This window comes from Chinchilla lanigera, unplaced genomic scaffold (genome assembly GCF_000276665.1).
Source record: "Chinchilla lanigera isolate Chin_1 unplaced genomic scaffold, ChiLan1.0 scaffold00049, whole genome shotgun sequence".
NCBI lineage: Eukaryota > Metazoa > Chordata > Mammalia > Rodentia > Chinchillidae > Chinchilla > Chinchilla lanigera.
Genome location: NW_004955450.1, coordinates 4822125 through 4842083, shown reverse-complemented (window position 1 = coordinate 4842083; position 19959 = coordinate 4822125). Strand labels below are relative to the sequence as shown.

The 19959-nt window shown below is 50.6% G+C and overlaps 1 protein-coding gene across 5 annotated transcripts in view; it reads right to left on the bottom strand.

Moving 5' to 3' along the window:
* The window catches only part of Celf6 (CUGBP, Elav-like family member 6), a gene marked incomplete at its 5' end in the record, with an annotated part of 31448 nt that extends 11489 nt beyond the window's left edge, over positions 1 to 19959 (bottom strand). For all 5 annotated transcript variants that reach the window (XM_005393608.2, XM_013518822.1, XM_005393609.2 and 2 more), the window contains 3 exon segments: positions 6166 to 6214; positions 16044 to 16126; positions 19735 to 19959. In XM_005393608.2, the coding sequence (XP_005393665.2) occupies positions 6166 to 6214; positions 16044 to 16126; positions 19735 to 19959 (357 nt within the window).

Below are 19959 nucleotides of genomic sequence, written 5' to 3'. Positions count from 1 at the left end.
ATTAAAAAAAGAGATGCCTCAGAAGTGTATTTTAAACGCGTAGGCACACACCTGTAATCCCCGCATTCTGAAAGGCTGAGGCAGGAAGACTGCAAGGCAAGCGCAAGGTCATGAGTTCGGTTCAAAAAAAAAAAAAAAAAAAAAAAAAAAAAAAAAAAGATTAAAAAAAGAGATGCCTCAGAAGTGTATTTTAAACGCGTAGGCACACACCTGTAATCCCCGCATTCTGAAAGGCTGAGGCAGGAAGACTGCAAATTCAAGCCCAGCCTAGGCAACTCAATGACTTAGCAAGATCCCGTCTCAAAATAAAGGTTTTTTTGCCAGGCATAGTGGTGTACACCTGTAATCCCAATGTTATAGGCAGCTGAGTTAGATAGAAATATTATAGGCAGTGAGACAGGGCCAGACCCTGGAAGAAGCCAACATAAAAGACAAGATAACATACCTGTGGGCCAGACCTCAAGACAAAGTACTAAACAAATGTACCTACATACCTTCCTAGGTGTAAACATTAGGGATTGATATTCTAAATAGGTAGTGATCACCTTGAGTCACTGACCCAACCCCTTACAGGAAAAGCCCCTGCTCTGTATTCATGTCCCCTTGCTACGTGTGACTCGTGACTCACTTCGCCATTTGATCCCGATTTGATCAGTTTTACCTGAACAATTCTTATTGACTGACCATAGTTTTGTCCATTTTCCCCCTACCTTGGATCCACCTCACCTCGTGGTTTTGCTCTATAAATACCCTAGAAAAGACAGAGTCAGGGGCAACCCACTCAGGCCCCCCTTCTGTCCCTCTCTTGGGCAAAAGCTTTCTTTCCCTCAATAAATATATTCTGCTCTTAATCTCTGTTGTTTGTAAAATTCATTCTTCAATTTTAGAGAACATAAACTTGTCCTAGATATTGTTCAGGTTGGGAGTTTTTATTTTCCTGTGTCACCAGCACTCAGGAGACTGAGGCAGGAAAATTGCCCCCAGTTTGAGATCAACCTAGGGTACATAGTGAGTTCAAGGCCAGCCTGAACTATATAGTGAGACCTATTTCAAAACAAAACAAAAATAATAAAACATTTTAAAAAGGGCTAGAGATGTAGCTCAGTGCAAAGGTTCTGGGATCAATCCCACAGTAACACACACACACACACACACACACACTCTCACACACACTCCTCTAAGAATGTTTAAATTTGAAGGATAAAGAACAAAACAAAAAACTCACATGGAAAGAGTTTATAGATTGATTACTTAACCTATTCTACATCTCAGGGATCTTAGACACATAAATACTTTTAGTAAAAAAAAAATTTAAAAAAAAACTGGATGCCAGGCATGGTGGTGTATGCCTGTAATCCCAGCACTTGGGAGGCTGAGGCAGGAGGATCATTACGAGCTCAAGGCCAGCCTGAACTGCATAGCGAGACCCTGTCTTAAAAAGTAAAAAAAAAAAAAAACAAAAAAAACCAAACCCTAACAAAATAAAAGTTTACTGCATAAAAAATACAGCCAAGCTGGGAAGTACAACAATGAGGATAATCACCATTGTGATCTATGGATGTATTGATTCTATGTTATGAGATTTGAAAGAGAAGAAAAAGTATAGGAGTTCAGTGATTTTTAAGATTTTTTGCCTTGTGAATAAAAAATACTTTTCCTATAGGACTGTACTTAGTATTTAACTTTCATTAGTGTTTCCAAATTAGAGATAGTGTTAGTTGAGAAAAATCAATTGCAGTCCCCATGGCAAACAGCAAATAAAATAGACTTATTTAGTTAACATTGTCTGAGGAATCTGGGTCACTGCACCTCTGATCTCAGCCACCCCAAGGTTAACATTTTGAAATACATGAACCTTGGGTTTTTATCTAAGTTCTTCCCCCACTTCTATTTTTCCCTTTCTTTCTCTCTCTTTCTTTCGAGAGGAGGTGTTGCTATGTTGCCCAGGCTGGCCTCACACTCATGAGTCCAAGTGATCCTCCTGCTTCAGCCTCCCAAATAGCTGGGACTATAGAGGCACACCACCATCTCCAGTTTAGGCAAATATTTAAAGTTCACCTTCAAATGTACCCAAATGCTGAAGATAAAGTTTTTGACACTATGAAACTTTAAAGTAGAAATGAAGGCCAATAGTGTTGGAGGATGTGTAACTACCCCATGCTGTAAAATATAGGCAGATGCTGGGTGAGAGGCACACATGTGTAATTCCTGCATGCAGGAGGCTGAGGCAGGAGTATTGCTTAGAGTATGAGGCCAACTTGGGTAACATAGTGATTTCAAGCCCAGCCTGAACTACATAGTGAGATCCTGGCTCAAAAACAAAACAAATGGGACGGGGATATAACTCAGTGGTACAGCACCTGCCTGGCAAGTGCAACGTCCTGAGTTTGATTCCCAGTACCAAAAACAAAACAAAACAAAAAACCAAAGCAAGCAAACAAATAAAAAACAACTAGAAATAATAGAACATATACTATGGACATTAGTCATTTCTACCACAAACCTCCTGCTTATTGATTAAAATTAAGAATACTAGCATTCTTCTGCATTGGAATCAAAATTTGAGAGACAGAACATAAAGTAACTATTTTTGTCAAAAAGCTCCTGTGTGCAAGACAGAATACCTCTTTATGGTATATGGGGAAAAAGAGCAGACTTTGGGCCAAAGAAGCAAGTTTGTCTCTTTTTCTTTGTCTTTTTGAGACAGGGTCTCACTATGCAGTTCAGGCTGGCCTTGAACTCACTTTGTAGTCCAGGCTGGCCTCAAACTCACAGGGATCCTCCTGCCTCAGCCTTCCAAGTGCTGGGATTATAGACCTGCACCACCACACCCAGCTCTAAAGAAGCAAATTTGATAGGTTTGGTTAAGCTCTCACAGTGCTAGTCTTTTTAAAAAAATGTGGAATTAGTTGCCAAGATTTTATAAAATTAAACTATAATATTTTATTAAGTCATGATAGTTTCATTTAAGGTTAATTTCCTGGGTTCCTAAGCTATTTAAGTTGGTAATCCCTGGTTTCTTTTTTCTTTTTAAGACAAAGCATTACCATATAGTTCAGATCACCCTTGAACTCACTACGTAGCCCAGGCTGACCTTGAATTTGCAGGAATCCTTCTGCCTCAGTCTCCCAAGTGCTGGGATCACAGGTATGCACCACCATACCTGGCTGGTGATCCCTGTTTTATAGGAATTATATAATTATCCTTTTTAGAAGTAAATGGTGGAATGTGTGGTTTGAGACAGGTCCTCACTATGTAACCCAGGTTGGCATCAGACTCATGGTGATTTTCCTGCCTCAGCCTCTTGAATATTAGGATTACAGATATGCACCACCATGCTCGGCTCATTTGTTGCTTTTTTTTTTTTTTTTTTTGAGACAGGGTCTCGATATGCAGCTCAAGATGGCCTTGAGCTCACTTTGTAGCCTAGGTTGGTCTCGAACTTACAACAATCCTCCTGCCTCAGCCTCCTGAGTGCTGGGATTACAGCCACGCGCCACAATGCCTGGCCATTTGTTGCATTTCAAAAGCAAAAATTCAATTGTATTTTTAAAAGTTGAGCTCCTCAACTGTAAGTTGTGTTAAAATTCAGCAGAACCGAACTCATTTTAGAAGAGCCGTGTGATAGCTACAATAGGGTAGGGAACACATTTGATTAGAAACAAGACTATATGACTGGTCCGCTAATCATAAAATGTTACAAATGATAAAGGCTGGACCATCCTACAAGACCCGATCCATGTGCCTTGCGTGTCCCGAGCAGGAGCAGGGAGGAGCTAAGCGACCCGGACGTGTGGGTCTGCACGGGTGACTCACGGATGCTTTCAGCGTGCACACTGCTCGGCAGCCATCTCTTGGCAAGAAATAGCTGTGTGACCTGTCACTTCTAAGGCCGGGAGTCTGGCAGCCGGGCAGCCCTCTTTCAGCTAGGTTTGCTCAGCCTCCCTTCTTTTTTTTTTTTTTTGGTACCGGGAATCGAACTCGCAACCTCATGATTGCCGGGCAGGTGCTGTGCCGCTGAGCTAAATTCCCAGCCCTGCGTCCCTTCTTGAGCTGCTCTGAATGCGAGCTGGGATGCCATGAAGGCAGAATTTGTCAGTGAGGTGGCACCTGGGAAACTTGTACAGAAAGGACGGAAAAATGCTAACACTCAGGCTGACGGCACAAGGCCAAGCGCAAGCAGCTCTAGCAGTGAGAGGCCCCCCACGCTCAGCTTCCCCAGGGCCGATGTGATACGCAGAGGCCACACTGGGTCCAGCTCCTGATCAGGACTCTGAGGCGTACTGTGTGTGCTTAGCTCTGGGGCCTCGGGAGCTGCTCTTTCCTCTGCCTGAAATGCACGCTCCCTCTCTCTTCCTTTCTCTGACTACTTCCTGTCATCCTTGAGATCACTCCTTAAATATCGCTACCTCTGAGAGCGCATCCTGACCTCCCAGCGTGGCAGAGTGGGTTGGGTAGCTCTTGTGTACACCCTCACCATGCCCCCACCCCAGACTTGCCCTTGAGAAGCACTGGTCACACTGCATTGTGACCCTGAACTGTCCACGTCCTTTCACAGCCTCAGAGATGGCTGGATGGTTGAAAACAACTCCGCAAGTCTGCTTCGCAGCTCACTTGAGTGTCTTAGGTGACAATCTGTGGGGCCTCCTCATGTTTGTGAGCAGGGCTTAGAACATGGCCAACAATGGCCCTGGTGCCTAATAGAGCTTCCCAAGGAGTGGAAATTCTTGGGATCTGTGATCAAGCGGGTTTATGTGCATCCCGGCACATCTTGAAAACTGCCTGGAAAGAATGAAGCGGAAAAGGAGGGCATGTATGGGGAAAGGGGAGGAAACTTGGAAACATCTCTCCAGGACAAAGTGGGGGTGATAACACCTTAACTAGAGATGAGAAATCAGAGCTCAAAGTTAGAGAATCTGCAAGGATTCAGGAAGTAGAGTTCTTACTGGAGAACAAACTCCATAATGGTGCCATGAAGCCCTGGAAGTATAGAACTCCACAATAGTACCACAAAAGCCAGAAGTATTTACTGGAGAACTGAACTCCACGAAGGTACCACGGCACAATGTGGACAATGAACATGAAATTTGAGTCTTACTCAAGAGAGAGTCAACAGCCGGGCGTGGTGGTACACACCTGTAATCCCAGCACTCGGGAGGCTGAGGCAGGAGGATCGTTGTGAGTTTGAGACCAGCCTGGGCTACACAGTGAGCTCAAGGCCAGCCTGAACTGCATAGCGAGACACTGTCTCAAAAATACAAAAAAAAAAAAAAAAACACAAACAAAAAAAATTGAAACAAACAAAGAGAGAGTCAACAGACATCAAGGAAAGCTACGGACAGGCGCCCTGAAATAATACAGGGTCCAAGGGCAAGAAAGACATCGAGAACTACACAAGAAGCCCGCACCACCTTTCTAGAATGGAAGCTAGCCAGAGTCTAGCACGCTGTTAGAAAGCTTTTATCACTCCTGTTTTTAAAGAGCAGTAGTCTCTCTACCGCAAAAGAGTGCATCTGAAGAAACTCTCGCAGACTTTCTAGGCTTCTCATCGGAGAATCTAGTTCCTTCCTGTGTCTTGCAAAGCCTATTGTCCCAGTCCCATCTTTCACCATGATTAAGCAGGCAGTGACAGCGCCGGAATGAGTGGCCTCAATCCAAAGTGGAACGGTTCTCTGCAATCAGGAGAATCTGGGAAAGAAGAGTAACTCCAGCCTGATTCTTCAAGCACACCCGTTCAGTTCTACCTAGCAAAGCAGGAACGAGCACTCTTCAGGGGTAAGGTGGGAGCACTCCCTCCCTCTGACCCCAGCATCTGCTTCTGCCCTTCCTGTCTTGGGTCTGAGTTCCCCAGACCTCGGGCCTGGGGATTTAGCTCAGCGGCAAAGCGCCTGCCTGGCAAGCGCAAGGTCGTGAGTTCAGTTCCCGGTACCAGAGAAAAACCAAAAAAAAAAAAAAAAAACAAAACTGAGTTCCCCAGACCTCACCCCACTGCAGCCTGAGCTGGGGCTGGCTGAGATGCTTCTGAGACTGAGGAACTCTGGGGCCCCCCTTGTCTCCCCCAGCCAGGAAGGGTCTGTTAAGAAGCCACAGGTAGGACTGACTCCAGAAATATGCCCGCCATCCCCTACATGGGGACGCCTGAGGTTGGTCAGACAGGAACGTTACCTCCTCGGCCCTCACTGGCAGCCGGCTTCACTTGGATCGGACGATTCATCTGAAAGACATTGGACCAACACATGCGTTCAGCAGGCCCGCTTGGTCCTGGGACCCAGGTTTCACTGCCCCTGGACTCTTCAGCAGCTGAGCCCTGGCCCCTTTGGATTCTGTCCTCCAGCATTCCCCCTGGGACCACAGATGTTTTCCAAGACCCCTTCCTTAAACCCAGGCATTTAGAAAGGCAGAAACCTGCAGGGACGAGGGGCAGGCTGCTCCAGGCAAGCCCAGGGTGGAAGGAGATGGCTGAAGAGGTCTGTCTCTCTCTGGCTCCCGAACCTTACTTACAGCTTTGAGGGAGAGGAGGTGGGTGAGAGGGTGCAACTGATACTGCACATTTATGTTTTAAATGTAAAACTAGAGACTTACGCTGTGTGTCATTTAGATGAAATCAGATGTGGTGCTGTCTACCCCAACTCTAGCATTCCGTGTTGTCTGAGCTGAAATAAGCTACTCTCTCCCAGGTGCAATTCATCACAGGGAGAAACCATTCCCAAGCCCCTGTGACATCACAGGCTCCGCACTCACCCTCTCCGGCCCCTCCCCGGGCCCCTTCCTCAGAGGGTGCTGGCGCTGTCTCGGGCCCCAGCCTCGGCCCTTGCTCATCCGCTCTCCTCATTCTTCCGGGATGGCCTCACCCACACCCACGGCCGCTCTGTCCACACAGGCATGACTCAGAGCCCCGCGCCCCGGCCCACATTCCCTCCTGAGCCTCACAGCCTCGTTCGCAGCTGCTTGCTGGACATCCTGGCCACAAAGGCCTTGGCACCTTCCACTCATCACACCCAATCCCAAGCTCATCTTTCTCCTGAACCTGGGCCCCCTGGGCCCCCAAACTGTAAACCCGGAAGCCCAGCGTGGGCTTCTCCCAGCGTGGCTTCCCCGCCCTCCAACCAGTTACATCTTTTAATTCAAGGGTCCGATGACCAGAGATGGTTAAGAATCCCCAGGGAACCATATGAGACTCTTAGGTTGGTGGGACTGTATGCTTTGAAGAGCTCCTGGGTGATGCTAAGAGACCCCCCCACAGCCCCATCCCCCAACCACCCTAAGTGAATTCATGATTGAACCCCATCTCACCTTCCTCTCATGGGTGTTGTGGGGATCACATGAGGTAATGGGGACGCAAAAGGTCTTGGTAAAGTGCCAAGAGCCGGGTGCGTAGGATGTGAGGAATTATTGGTGGGGGGGCAGAGAGCTGAGTGCCGGGAGGCAGGAAGAGCGGCCTCCCTGTTCACGGAGGAAGGGTTACTGATGCCCATCTGGCCTGAGAAGGTGATGATCTGACCCCCTCCCCTCAGGAAATGCACTGCTTCTGCACCAATCAGGGGCCACGCCATCCCCTACCAATGTGCTCGTTGCCGAGACAACAGGCAGCTTCCTGTTACCATAGCCACAAGTGCTACCCGGTAACTATGGTAACGCCCTGGCAGTCACAGTTGAGCAATTTCCTTCGGATCAAATTTGGGGGGTGGGAGGGGTGGGGAGGACTTTTTAAAAAATAAAAACAAGGAAAGGAAAGCAGGCGAAGCCTGAAGCAGCACAGACCCCTTCCCATCCAGGGCTCTGACACACCCACCCTCTAGCGGTGTGCCAGTGTGCCAGGCGGTGGGTGGGGGCCGAGACGCCAACAGGACTCAGGGAGCTGTCTAAAGGGGATGACAGATCAAGCCAGGCAAGGAGGGTGAGCAGGACAGGGTGAGCCGGACTGGCCTGGACCAGGGACCAGGAGGACAGGACCATCCCGGGGTATGGCCACCTGTGATAGTGAAGGAGAGACCAAGGGACAGAGCTACAGGCAGCAGAGACACGGGAAAGACAAGGAAACACAGGAAGGAAGAAATGAGAAAAAGTAAGAGACACACAAGGATGGGGCAAGGCGAGAGAATGGTAGTGGCGATGGAAGGAAACGAGATGTAGGATCAGGAAGCGGTGCAGCAGGACAGAGAAGTCTTCACGGGGAAGAAGGGAGAGGGCAGCAGCCTGGGGTGCAGGCAGCGAGGGTGAGCAAGACCATCATTATTTTATTAATTCTTAAATAGATCCTGAGATGCTCTCTCTGGGGCCTGGAGAGCCCAGTGCATGTGACAGCAGCAGTTTCCATGGCAGCTGCCTCCCAGCCAGGTTTCCCGGGAGATGGTGCTCACTGATGCTCTGGACAACGCCCTGTCCTCACCTCCCACCCTTCCAGGGACAGTGGGCATCAGGTGGCGGACTTGGTAGGGTCCGGGTGCCAGAGGCTGGAGGGTGAACTCCCAACCGCTGCACAGAGATGGAGGCCACTGGTGTTTCCATGAGGAGCCCCAGGGTGGCCCTGCAGGGGAGACAGCGCTTGCCTAGACGCAGTCACTGTCCTTGAAGGCTCAAGAGGGGAAGATAATGTCACCATTTCCCACGGACACACCATGTGCCAGTCTGTCCATAGGGCACTTTTGTGTACACTGTCCCCAAGTCCTTTCAATGTTGGGCTGTATGTTCTTCTACATTACAGAAGAGAAAGCTGAGGCCGAGGGAGGATACATCACATGTGTAAGGTCCCATGGTGAGGAAGTGGTGGAGCTGCTGAAGGAGAGACAAGGGACAGACACAGGTCCCCTAGGTCTGTCTGAGAGTGACATCCATGATTTTTGCATTGTGCTGCTCAGCTCCATTCTTCATTTTGTTTTGTTTTGTTTTGTTTCCTTTCATTTTGTTTTGAGAGAGGGTCTTGCTAGGTATTCCAGCAATTGAGTGGTATACAGTATCTGGTTTTTTTTTGTTTTTGTTTTTGTTTTTTTTTTTGTCTTTTTTTGAGACAGCGTCTTGCTATGCAGTTCAGGCTGGCCTTGAGCTCACTTTGTAGCTCAGGCTGGTCTCGGACTCACACTGATCCTCCTGCCTCAGCCTCCTGAGTGCTGGGATTACAGGTGTACACCACCACACCTGGCTCAACTTCATTCTTAAAACATGAAAACAAATAATGACATGCAGAGGGACCAGGGCAGCTGAGGTGGAGAGCTAGGGGTAAGGCAAACTTCAGCGGGAGAGGGTGATGTTGGAAAAGCTTCACAAGGGAGCAGTGTGTGCCCTGGGCCTCATGTGACCACAGTCACATGGAGATACTGGGAGAGCAAAGGCTAGCAGCTGAGCACTCAGATGGCTGGGCCTGAGCCGGGCATGGTGGCACACCCTTGTAATCCCAGCACTCGGGAGGCTGAGGCAGGAGGCATTTCGAGTTCGAGACCAGCCTGGGCTACAAAGTGAGCTCAAGGCCAGCCTAAACTACACAGAGAGACGCTGTCTCAAGAAGACCAAAAAAAAAAAAAAAAAAAATGATGGTTGGGCATGGACAGGAGGTTGCCAGGGTAGAACAAATTGCTTCTCAATTTGATGTGGACTTCAGTCTTGGCCACAGTGCCACATGTGCTGGGGCACACCTGTCATCCCAGCATTCATGAGGCTGAAGCAGGAGGATCGCCGGGAGTTCAAGGCCAGCCTGGGCTACATGGTGAGTTAAGGCCAGCCTGAACCACATAGCAAAACCCTGCCTCAGAAAACCTAAATAAATAAGCAAATCCTGGCTATAACCCTGGGAACTTCTCTCTGGTCTCTGAGCCTCAGTATCCCCATCTGGGAAAGGAGGACTCATGACCCCACCTCTCAGGGTTGGGGTGAAGAAGACACCGGCGTCACCTCAGAGGGGGCACCAGATAGCTCGTTCATTTCTCGGTGTGTGGTTTTTGTCCTGATTCGGCAGAAGGCTGTGGCACTGAACAGCAGCGGGGCGTGCTGGGAAAGCGCAGGGAGGAATTCCGACCCTGGCGTGTTTTGAAGGCAGCGGGGATCAGGCAGCACTTCAGGCAGGGGGAGAATGTAGTCAGTTTAGTCTCATGATTTGTAGTCAGTTTTGGTCTCAGAAAGGATTGTAAAGGGAGCGACTCAAGGCAAGAAGATCAGGCAAGGTAAGAGCTGGGGCGACTGGGATCAGGGTAGAAGGAGCTGGGCTGATTGAAGCAATGTTCGGGAAGAGTTAACTGGATTTCGTTTAAGTTAGGGGCCGAGGGAAAGGAGGTAGTGTCGGCTGGTGCTTGGGCTTATGGCTGAGGAGTTGAGGAACTCGGAGGTTTGGGAGTTTGGGGGTCCAGGGAGGAGAGAAGCGACCAAGAGGACGAGTAGAGCTGGGGAGAAGAGTGCTCCCCAGGGCTCTGCGCCTCTGCCTCCACAGGGCACCTGAGATTTGGGGGCTACATCTGGCTGAAAGAGAGCTGCCCACATGAGACGGTGCCCCCTTGCTCCTGCCAGGACCAGGAGAGAGAGCTGGGAGTGGGGCAAGGCAATCAGAATCCCCTGTGTCTGCTTCAGGACTTCGGAGGGGAAATCAAGGCGGAGAATGTCAGATCCCCGCTGAAAACAACCTATGCCACACAAAGGAGAGGGAAGGTTGAAGGTGGCACAGACATGCCCAAGACCCCAGTCCTTCCGAGCCTGTAAGCAGAGCGGGAAGCAAGACCCACTGCAGCTCTGGGCTTGAGTTGCCTAACATTCCTGCCTGGGCTGGGCATTGCTGTTCCTCTCCTTGGAGCTCCTTCCCTCTGCTCCTCCCACCCACAGCAGGGACCATGGGTGAGCCCGGGAGAGGGGTGTGAGAGTCAGGGAACAGTGGGGTAGAAAAAATGCAAATTCTGAGCAGAATGTGGTGGCGCACACCTGTAATCCCAGCACTTGGGAGGCTGAGGCAGGATAATCGCTGTGAGCTCAAAGCCTGCCTGGGCTACATAGCGAGATCCTGTCTCAACAAACAATAAAAGCAAATTTCATCATTTTCAGCATTTCGTTCTACCTCACTCCCTCACTATGCAGAATCTCTGTGGCTGTCCTAAGTCCACCTCTGCTTCCCACACCTTCCCCGTCCCCAGCTCCCGGCCAGCGCACACTCTGATTTACCAGACTCCAGGGACACTGTCCTGCAGGGCCATCCTGTCTCTAGTGCTGCTCCCTCTTCCACTCTACCTTCACAGCGTGGCCAGAGATACTTTTATTTTTTCTTTTTTTCTTGCTTTCTGAGACAAGGTCTCACTATGCAGTTCAGGCTGGCCTTGAGCTCATTTTGTAGCCCAGGCTGGTCTTGAACTTGCAGTGATCCTCCTGCCTCAGCCTCCCGAGTGCTGGGATTACAGGCGTGTGCCACCACGCCTGGCTCAGAGAGATCTTTTACAAGCAGCCCCTTACCTTTCCCTGCTTAAAACAGCTTTCCTGCATGGGCGCCCAACACACGCGGTGCTCTCTCCACGCATGCGCAGCGCCTGTAGTCTGGGGCGTCTTCCCGCTGCTCTCCTATGATCCCCCTCCTCTCAGAACTGGCCTTTGGCTTTTCGTGTTCACAAAACATAGTCCTTATTCCGCCCAGCAGCTCCTCTGCCAAGCACCTCCTTCACTCTGACGCCTCTTTGACCCGCCCAGGGTGAGCCCCAGTCTTGTGGGCTGAGTGATCTCTGGCCTGGTTGCTCCCCGAGGCCAGAGGCTCACTCTCACCCTGAGCGGGTGGCAGCGCTGGGAGCGACTTCTGTGAGTGACACAAAGGCCCTCCCAACCCCGGGGGCTAGATGAGGACAAAGTGCGTCCCTTCCTCTGGGCTGACACAGCTCTGAATTTTGGCTTCCATTCGCTCTCTGTCCAAGCTATTTGGTGGAAGCAAATGCCCTTCCTTGTTCAGCGGCATCTGCCTCCTTCAGTGTTTGAAGAGGGTCTCCCATGAAGGGGGCTCCTGGGCAGGGAGACAGACAAATAAGGGGTTTCCCTCCCTCAGAAACTGGAGCTGAAATTGGCTTCACTCCTTTCAGGTTGGTGCTGGAGCCTAAAGTGAGACTTCAAGCTGGCCATAGTGGTGCACACCTGTAATCCCAGCACTGGGGAGACTGAGGCAGGAGGATCACCATGAGTTCAAGGCCAGCCTGGGCTACATACCAAGACTCTGCCCCCCAAAATGAATGAACAAATAAAAAAGTGAGGCTGGCTCCACATGGTGTGCAGGCCCCTAATCCCAGCACTTGGGAGTCTGAGGCAGGAGCCCAACCATGAGTTCGAGGCCAATCTGGGCTACATATCCTGTCTCAAACAACAAACAAAAAAATGAGGCTAGAAGAAGTAGCTCCAGCTTCATGGGGAAGAGGCTGCGGGAGACAGGAACCACATAGGATGGAGCAGGAAGCCTAATTTTGTTTTGAGACAGGGTCTTACTAAGTCACCAAGTTACCCAGGCTGGGCTTGAACTAGTGATCCTCCTGTCTCAGCCTCCCAGGGTGCTGGGATTACAGGTGTGAGCCAGCATGTCAGACTGGAAGCCAGATTTTGATAAATGACAGCAATTGACAGCAGGCAAGTGGAGGGAAGATGGGAAGAGGTCTCAGGCTGGGTGTGATGGCACATGCCTGTAAACCCAGCACTCCGGGAGGCTGAGGCAGAACCACAGGTTCAAGCCCAGTGTAGGCAACTTGGTGACTTAGCAAGACCCTGTCTCAAAATAGAAAACAAAAAAGGGCTGGAGATGTAGCTTAGTGTGAAGGCCCTGGGTTCAATCCCTAATACCACAAAAAAATAAATAAAAAAGAGAAAGACGAGAGTTCATCTAGGCAATTCTGTTAAATACCCACCCCCACTCCCAAAGGCCCAGGTTTTCTCTGGGGGTTGACCTAGCTTTTTCTTTTTCTTTTTCTTTTTTTTTTTTTTTTGTTTTGTTTTTGTTTTGTCTTTTTTTGAGACAGGGTCTCGCTCTGCAGTTCAGGCTGGCCTTGAACTCATTTTGTAGCCCAGGCTGGTCTCGAACTCCCAACGATCCTCCTGCCTCAGCCTCCCAAGTGCTGGGATTACAGGCCTGCACCACCAGGCCCCGCTGACCTAGCATTTTCTAGCCCCGCAGTGACAGGCCTGCCATATTGCACCAGGAGCCCCCGATGATGCCCTGTCCTACCCCTGCTCCTCCAGCAGGTGGCAGCGGTTCCCGGGACCCTGCGCCTACCGGGAACTGGACGCCTGTTCCTCTCCAAGTTGCTGCTGCCCCTGGCCAGCCGGCTGGGGAGAAAGATGGATGGCACAGACATGGCTGGGGCTGGCCAACACAGCTATTGATTTTCATTCAGGGGAATAATTAAATATTAATTTTCACTTTGTTAAGCTGGGGAGAGTGAATAAAGCCAATGCTGGCGTAGCAGAGGAAGCCAGGCCACGTTGAGGTCTGCAGATGGCTGGATGGGAAAGGGTAGACATCCCCAGTCACCATCGTCCCCAGCACCTCAGAGCCCTGTCTGCCATCGTGTTGGCTCAGGTGACAGCACGGTAGTTAAGTGAATGAGTTCTGGAGCCGAACCAACTGGGCCCAAAGCCCAGACCTTCTTATCAGTCGATCTGCAACCTTGGACACATCACTTGACTTTTAGGACTCAAATGGAGATACCAAAACAATACCTTCCTCATAAAAGATCTAATGATGTAGAATATGAAAAATAGCTGATTGTGCTTGTGCACACCTGTAATCCCAGCCCTTGAGAGGCTGAGGCAGGAGGATTGCCCACCAGGCTCATAGTGAGTTAAAGGCCAGCTTGAACTATATGGTGAGACTCTATCCCAAAAGACCAAACACAGAAGAACGTGGCAAGTCCTATGGTCATTGGCCCCCCTTTGTTGTTAGTTGCTTGTTTGTTTTGTTTTGTTTTTTGTACCAGGAATCAAACTCAGGACCTTGTGCTTGCCAGGCAGGCACTTATGCCACTGAGCTATAGCCCCAGCCCAGATTGTTGTTAGTTATTATTCTTTTGTTTTTCTCCCCGGTAATTCTCCCAGCTCTCTAGGTCTTCTCAGCCCTTTGTTCAGGGGTACTCAGGCTGTAGAGTCCTCCAGGGAGCCCTCATCTAGTAGAGCCCTGGGCTCGTTGGGAAGTTTTCGTCCCCTTGAAGTTCACCTTAATGTTTTGCAGTTTCTCCCACTGGCTTTCAGGATGAAGTCCAAGTTCCTCTGGTGGCGTTCAGTTCCCCTTCAGCCGCTGCTTCCCAGGGTCCCGCCAGCCCTGCCGCGCTCACACCCACCTGTTCCTTCTGCTTCCGCCCTTTACTGAGCTGTTTCCCGCACGGGTGTCATGGCTCGTCTCACGGCATCCCAGTACTAGCGGCACAATTCGTTTGCTCCCATGATGAGAAGAATGATGACTTCAACTACTGTCCCTGGTACTACTGCTGCTACTACCACCAGCTGACCCTCGGGGAGTTCCTTCTCCCAAGAACTGTGCTAAGCACTTTACATGGCTTGACTCTTTCAACCAGCATAACTGTGAGTGCAGTCGTACAGGTGGAGAAACCTAGGCTTAGAGGTAGGACTTGCCCGAGGTCACAGACCTGGAAGCAGCAGGCATGAGTCTACAGCCGGGTCCCTCCGACTTCATAGTTTGCGTACAGAGGACGGACGATGGTTGGAAACTGGGGCTACTTGGCCCTGAGTCTCCAAGAGTGAGGTTCAAGCTGCTTCAGTGACTACAATGGTTCTAGGCTATGACACCCCACGACACTTGGTCACTCTTACAAAGCTTGTTCCATTGCTGGACAGCTCCAACTCAGAGCGGTGACTTCCTTACACTGCACCTTGCCTCACTACAGCCGAGAGAGCTAGCAGTGAGTACAGCCCACTCTTCATAGATGGGTAATCTGAAGAGCAAGAGTCTGAGTCATGTTTCGGAGACACTGAACTGGTAAATGCCAGAGCTGAGATTCAAATGTACATCTGGAAAACTTGAAACCCACTTTTTTTTTTGGTCCTGTTATGTAGTTCGGGCTGGCCTTGAACTCACTGTGTAGCCCAGGCTGGCCTTGAACTCATGGAGATCCTCCTTCCTCAGCCTCCTGAGTGTGGGATGATAGGCGTGCACTACCATGTCCAGCTTAAAAAACGGTATTCTTAATGGTTATGTTACGATGCCTTTCTATCTAAGCCCCACTTAGAGCCTGGATTCTCTGGTAACATCTCCCCAGTTCCTTCCAGTACCATCCCAGGATGGTTTGAGTATTTGCTTCCACTTGCTGTTCTCGCTTTGATAAGCTAGTGACCCTCTTCAAGTGGAGGCCTAGAGCGGATACAGTCCTGGATTTGGCCTGCCCATGACATTTGAAGAGAGCTCTTGTCCTAGACACACCACACTTGGGAGAAGAGAAAACGCTGTGCAGTGTGGCTTGCTCTCATTTAGTGACTTTCATCTGTGACTTTGTCTAGAAGGCCCACTTAGCCTTTTGTCCAGTAATTATTCATCAACCAAGAACAGACCCTGTGTCATGTATGCTTACAAGTTCTGCTGCCTTAGGATCTCACCAAACTCGAGCTAAGTGTTGAAGTGTAGAGCAAAGACAGTCTTGGTGAGTAAAGGCATCTGCCCTCCAAAAGTATTAGAGGAAGGGGGCCAAAACGAAGTGCCATCCAAGACCACAGGACTAGAGAAAACAGGATACCAGCCCGGCAGAGCCGCCCACCCCATGTAACTACACGCATGCTCACAACAGTAACTACACACATGCTTACACCTGGAGCCGTGCTTTTAGCCAAGGTGAACAAATTTTAGCCCAGACCACAAAATGTTTCCCTCTCCTAAAAGATAGGAGGAAATGCTTAGCCCTTGGATCTTGAGCCCATTTCTTTGAGCCGGAGACTGAGTTTTGTAGAAACTGCAGCTGTTCAGGACACAGTACGTGCTCGCCTAGGAAGTGATGCTGCTCCTATTCTCCGCCCCGACCCAGCCCCACCTGCGGCTCTTGCATGCGCACAGGGCACTGTCCCCAGCTTGGTGGGACTCCCACCCCCCAGCCCTGGTGACTTACCCCTGGCAGGGTCTTCTGCTCATGCAGTGCACTCTGGGCCTTGAGAGCAGAGTCCCGGGCGCAGTAGGTGAGGAAGGCACAGCCTGAGGAGGAAGGGGCTGGCTCAGGGACTTTCCCGAACCCCAAGTACCCCTCTTGGAAAAACCCCTCCCCCAAGCTGGCAAACACAAGTCCACTCTCCTTTAAGCCAGAACACTGGTTCTCTGCCTCCTGCTTTTTCCGCAGGGAAGGTCTTCTCGTGCCTGGAGACCTGTGCCCCATGCTTTGGTTCCTTTTCCTGTGCTCCTGGCCCAATGCCCAGTGACCACGCATGCCCACACACAGGTGCGTGCTCACAGTCCCCTCCTCACTGCAGATGTAAGTCCTGCCAGGGTTAAACCTCCTTAAGCGGCTTTGCTTTCATCTTCAACCCAGACTCCCCTTCCTTTTTGGATCATGGAGCCTTCCAGAATCGGCCTTGGTTCTTTTCCAACTCAGTTTTAGATGAGAGGCCCAAGGCCAGGACCTCACAGCCCCCTCCAACACCTCCCTCTTTTAAGTTTGACACAGGGGGATGGGAAGGGAGGTGGGAGCTTCCAGGGACCCCCAGTCCTACTCATGGAGCTTGATCTGCCCTCTGTCTCAGGGCTTCAAGATAGGGCCTCTCAAAGGGCTCTTGTGTCCCAAGTCTGATTCCCTTAACAGGACCCACACAGTGGGCAGGAAAGGAGTCTGGGTTGAACCAAAAGATCAGCAACCCCCTCCTCTTTGTTCAGCCTCAGAAACTGGAGCTCCCTAAGAAGCCTGGGGCTGGGATTTCTTCCTTTCCAAGGCTCACTGACCACCTATTCATTCAGAAAATAGTTATTAGGGGGCATTATGATAGGTTTGAGGTTAGAAAGGCAAAAAGATTAACACATTCCCTGCCCTCAGGAGAATTAGAGAAATCATGGGGGGCATCTAGCTGAGTCCAGAGGGATGAGGAATAGCTCAAAGGAGGAATAGCTCAAAGGAACATTTTGAAGAACAAGAATTTGAAGTCCTGTAGAACCAGGTAGCAAAAGGATTGTGATTGTTTCAGGTAGAGGGAAGAATGTGCATGAAGACTGAGTCAAGAATTCAGTTATTTTGGGGCCAGGAGTGGGGTGCACATCTGTAACCCCAACACTGTAGGAGGCTGAGGCAGGAAGATCACACTTTAGAGCCCAGCCTACTTCGCAACTTAGTGAGACTCTGTCTCAAAACAAAAGAATAAAAAGGTCTAGGGGTGTAGCTCAGTGTAAAGGCCCTAGGTTCAATAACCAGTTCTGCAAAAAAAAAAAAAAAAAAAAAAAAAAAAAGAGTGTTCTGGGAAATAGAAGGCTAGAGTGGTTGGAGGCCAGTGGGTGGAGTGGCTAGTGATGTAGGCAGGAATTACAGGCCTCAATCTGATTTTAAACTTTTTCCTGAAAGCAATGGAGAGCCACCAGAGGGTTTTAAGTGGGCTTGTGACATGATAAGATCTATGTTTTTTAAAAAAGCCTTTTGAGTGTAGGACCGAAGGAGGAGAAAGTAGATGTCGGAAACCATTAGGAGCTTGGTGCAATTTTCCACTTAGACCTCAGCAGGCTAGAAAAGCAAATGGAAATAATTTTTTTGATGTCTTCTATTAGGGTTGTCTCCTGAAGATGGGGGGGATACCTGCCATTCATTGAACTAGGGGAGCCTCACAGAACCCTTATCAGACTCGTATCATATCAAAAGAGAACCTGAAGCCCACAGAGTGGCAGTGGAAATTTCTAACTCCAAGGCTGGGCTGTTCTGAAAGCGCTATGGTTGCTTCTGCCCTTGGTGGCCAGCCATCAAAAGGAACATGAGTCACTCTAGCTTCAAGATGTCACCATTGCTGGGGATAGGGTGGGGACAATGTTGACTCAGAGACCCTCCATGATCATCTTTCAAGATGGTACTTGTCTCGGAGAGGTGCAAGATGGAATGGAAATGGATCCCTTAATGCCTGATTCCATTTACATCACTATCCTGTCTTCTGCCACCAAACCAGTCATCGGACATCAGAACCGGGCACAGGGCCTGTCTGAAAGGCGCAGGAGCCCAACTCCTACCTATAGAAGTCTATGTGGACTGCGTGGAGTACAAGGTGGAAGAAGGGAAGGACAGAAATACAGAGACACATGGCTCGAGAGACAAAAGAAGTGGAGGGGGAATTAGAGCTAACTAGGGGAGAGAAAGAGCAGGTAAGGGAACAGTTCAGAGCCCCTCATAGTGTTTGAGTGAGAAGAAAAGGAATTAAAGGTATTCTATATACTTCCTTTATTGTACAGATAGCCTATAAAGATTAGGTTTGTATTTACTTGGTGAAATCAATGTCTAGAAAATAAAATGTTACTATAGGTGGATGGACAGATACTGTAGGAAGTTGAGGAGCATTATAAGCACTTGCATGGTGGAATCGATCTTGTCCTTCCATGGCCTACCCAACATATTCCACCCCTACCCAGATGGTTCCAGCCCTTCTATGGGAATTGACCTGAAGCCCTTACATTAGTCTCCCGAGGGAGACTAGGTCTCCTAGCTGAAAAGAGGTGGGCGCTTGATCCCAGCTCTCACCCCTTAGGAATCTGGTTTTAGTTATTACTCCTGGCCCACTTCTACGACAACAGGATCATGAAAGGCAGTTGGTGCCCCTTCCCCACCAAGAACCTGAAACCACAATACGATGCAGTGCGGAGAGGTGAGGACGTTTCCCAGAAAATTATTTCCCCTTCCCCTGCCCACGCCTGACATGTGACTCTCCTGATACTTCAGCTCAGCCAGGGCAGAGTTTTCTGCCTGTAAACAAGCCTCCTCCCTCTGTTCAGGAAGAAAGGGGTGTGGCTGGACAGACGGTGGTGTCCGTGTGTTTCTAGAAAGGGCAGGGAGATGATTGCCCCCACTTCCTCCTCAAGCTGGACCCACCCTGAGAGGGCTCTCAAGGGAAGGAAAGCAGGGGGCTGTTGTGAGGAACCAAAGGGTGCAGGAAATGGGATTAGAAGAGAGGATTCAACTAAGGGGAACCCAAAGATGAAGAGGCCCGGGGTGGCTGGAGCTCCCAGCTGAGCTTGGGGGTCTGGTCTCAAATCAGAAAGAGAGCGCTGGGATTCTGGCACAGGGACGGCGGCGGAAGGGGTAACTGTCGGACAGGCGGGGCCATCTGGAACTGAGAACCTCCTGCGAGGCGAATTGCACTTTCTGCTCGACAGGTCTGGGTTCGGAGGAAGGGAGAGTTCGGGTCCGGGGGGTTTCAGGTTGGCAGTCTGGGAGTCAGGCGAAGGCTCTGGGGATTGGCCGGAGCGGGAGACCTGGAGGAGTGGTGTGAGTAGTTGGGCCTGGGTGGGGCGGCACCAGGTGGCGGGTTCGGGAACACGCGGCTCCAGGTTCGGGAGCTGGGGGTGTGGGAGAGCTAGGAGGAGGGAGAAGTTTCCACACTGCGGGATCTGGGCCGTGCGATGGGAAGAATTGCGCGGTGCGCCTGAAAGGCGTGACTGCCGGGCGGTGAGAGGTGGGGTAGGGCTTGGGAGGTGAGCGCGAAGAACGTGTTAGGAGACCGAGTGACATCCGGAGAGGATTCCGGGCTGGGGCTCCTGGGGGAGGAGGGGACGGGGCCGCGGGGGGCAGGGCACGGGCTGGTGGCGGACCGGGCCGGGCCGGGCCGGGCTGGGCTGACCCCGCGCACCTTTGTGGAGGCCGGTGAGCCGGTCCTTCAGCACCGTCAGCTCGTAGATGCGGCCGAACTCCTCGAAGAGCGGCTTGAGGTCCTGCTCGTCCAAGCCCCGCGGGATCTGCCCCACGAAGAGCTTGATGGCGTCGTGGTCCTTCATGGGCACCGCGGCCCCCGGGTTCAGCCCGCTCGCGCCGACGCCGCTGTCCGCGGTGCTGAAGCCCAGGCGCGGGCCGGGGC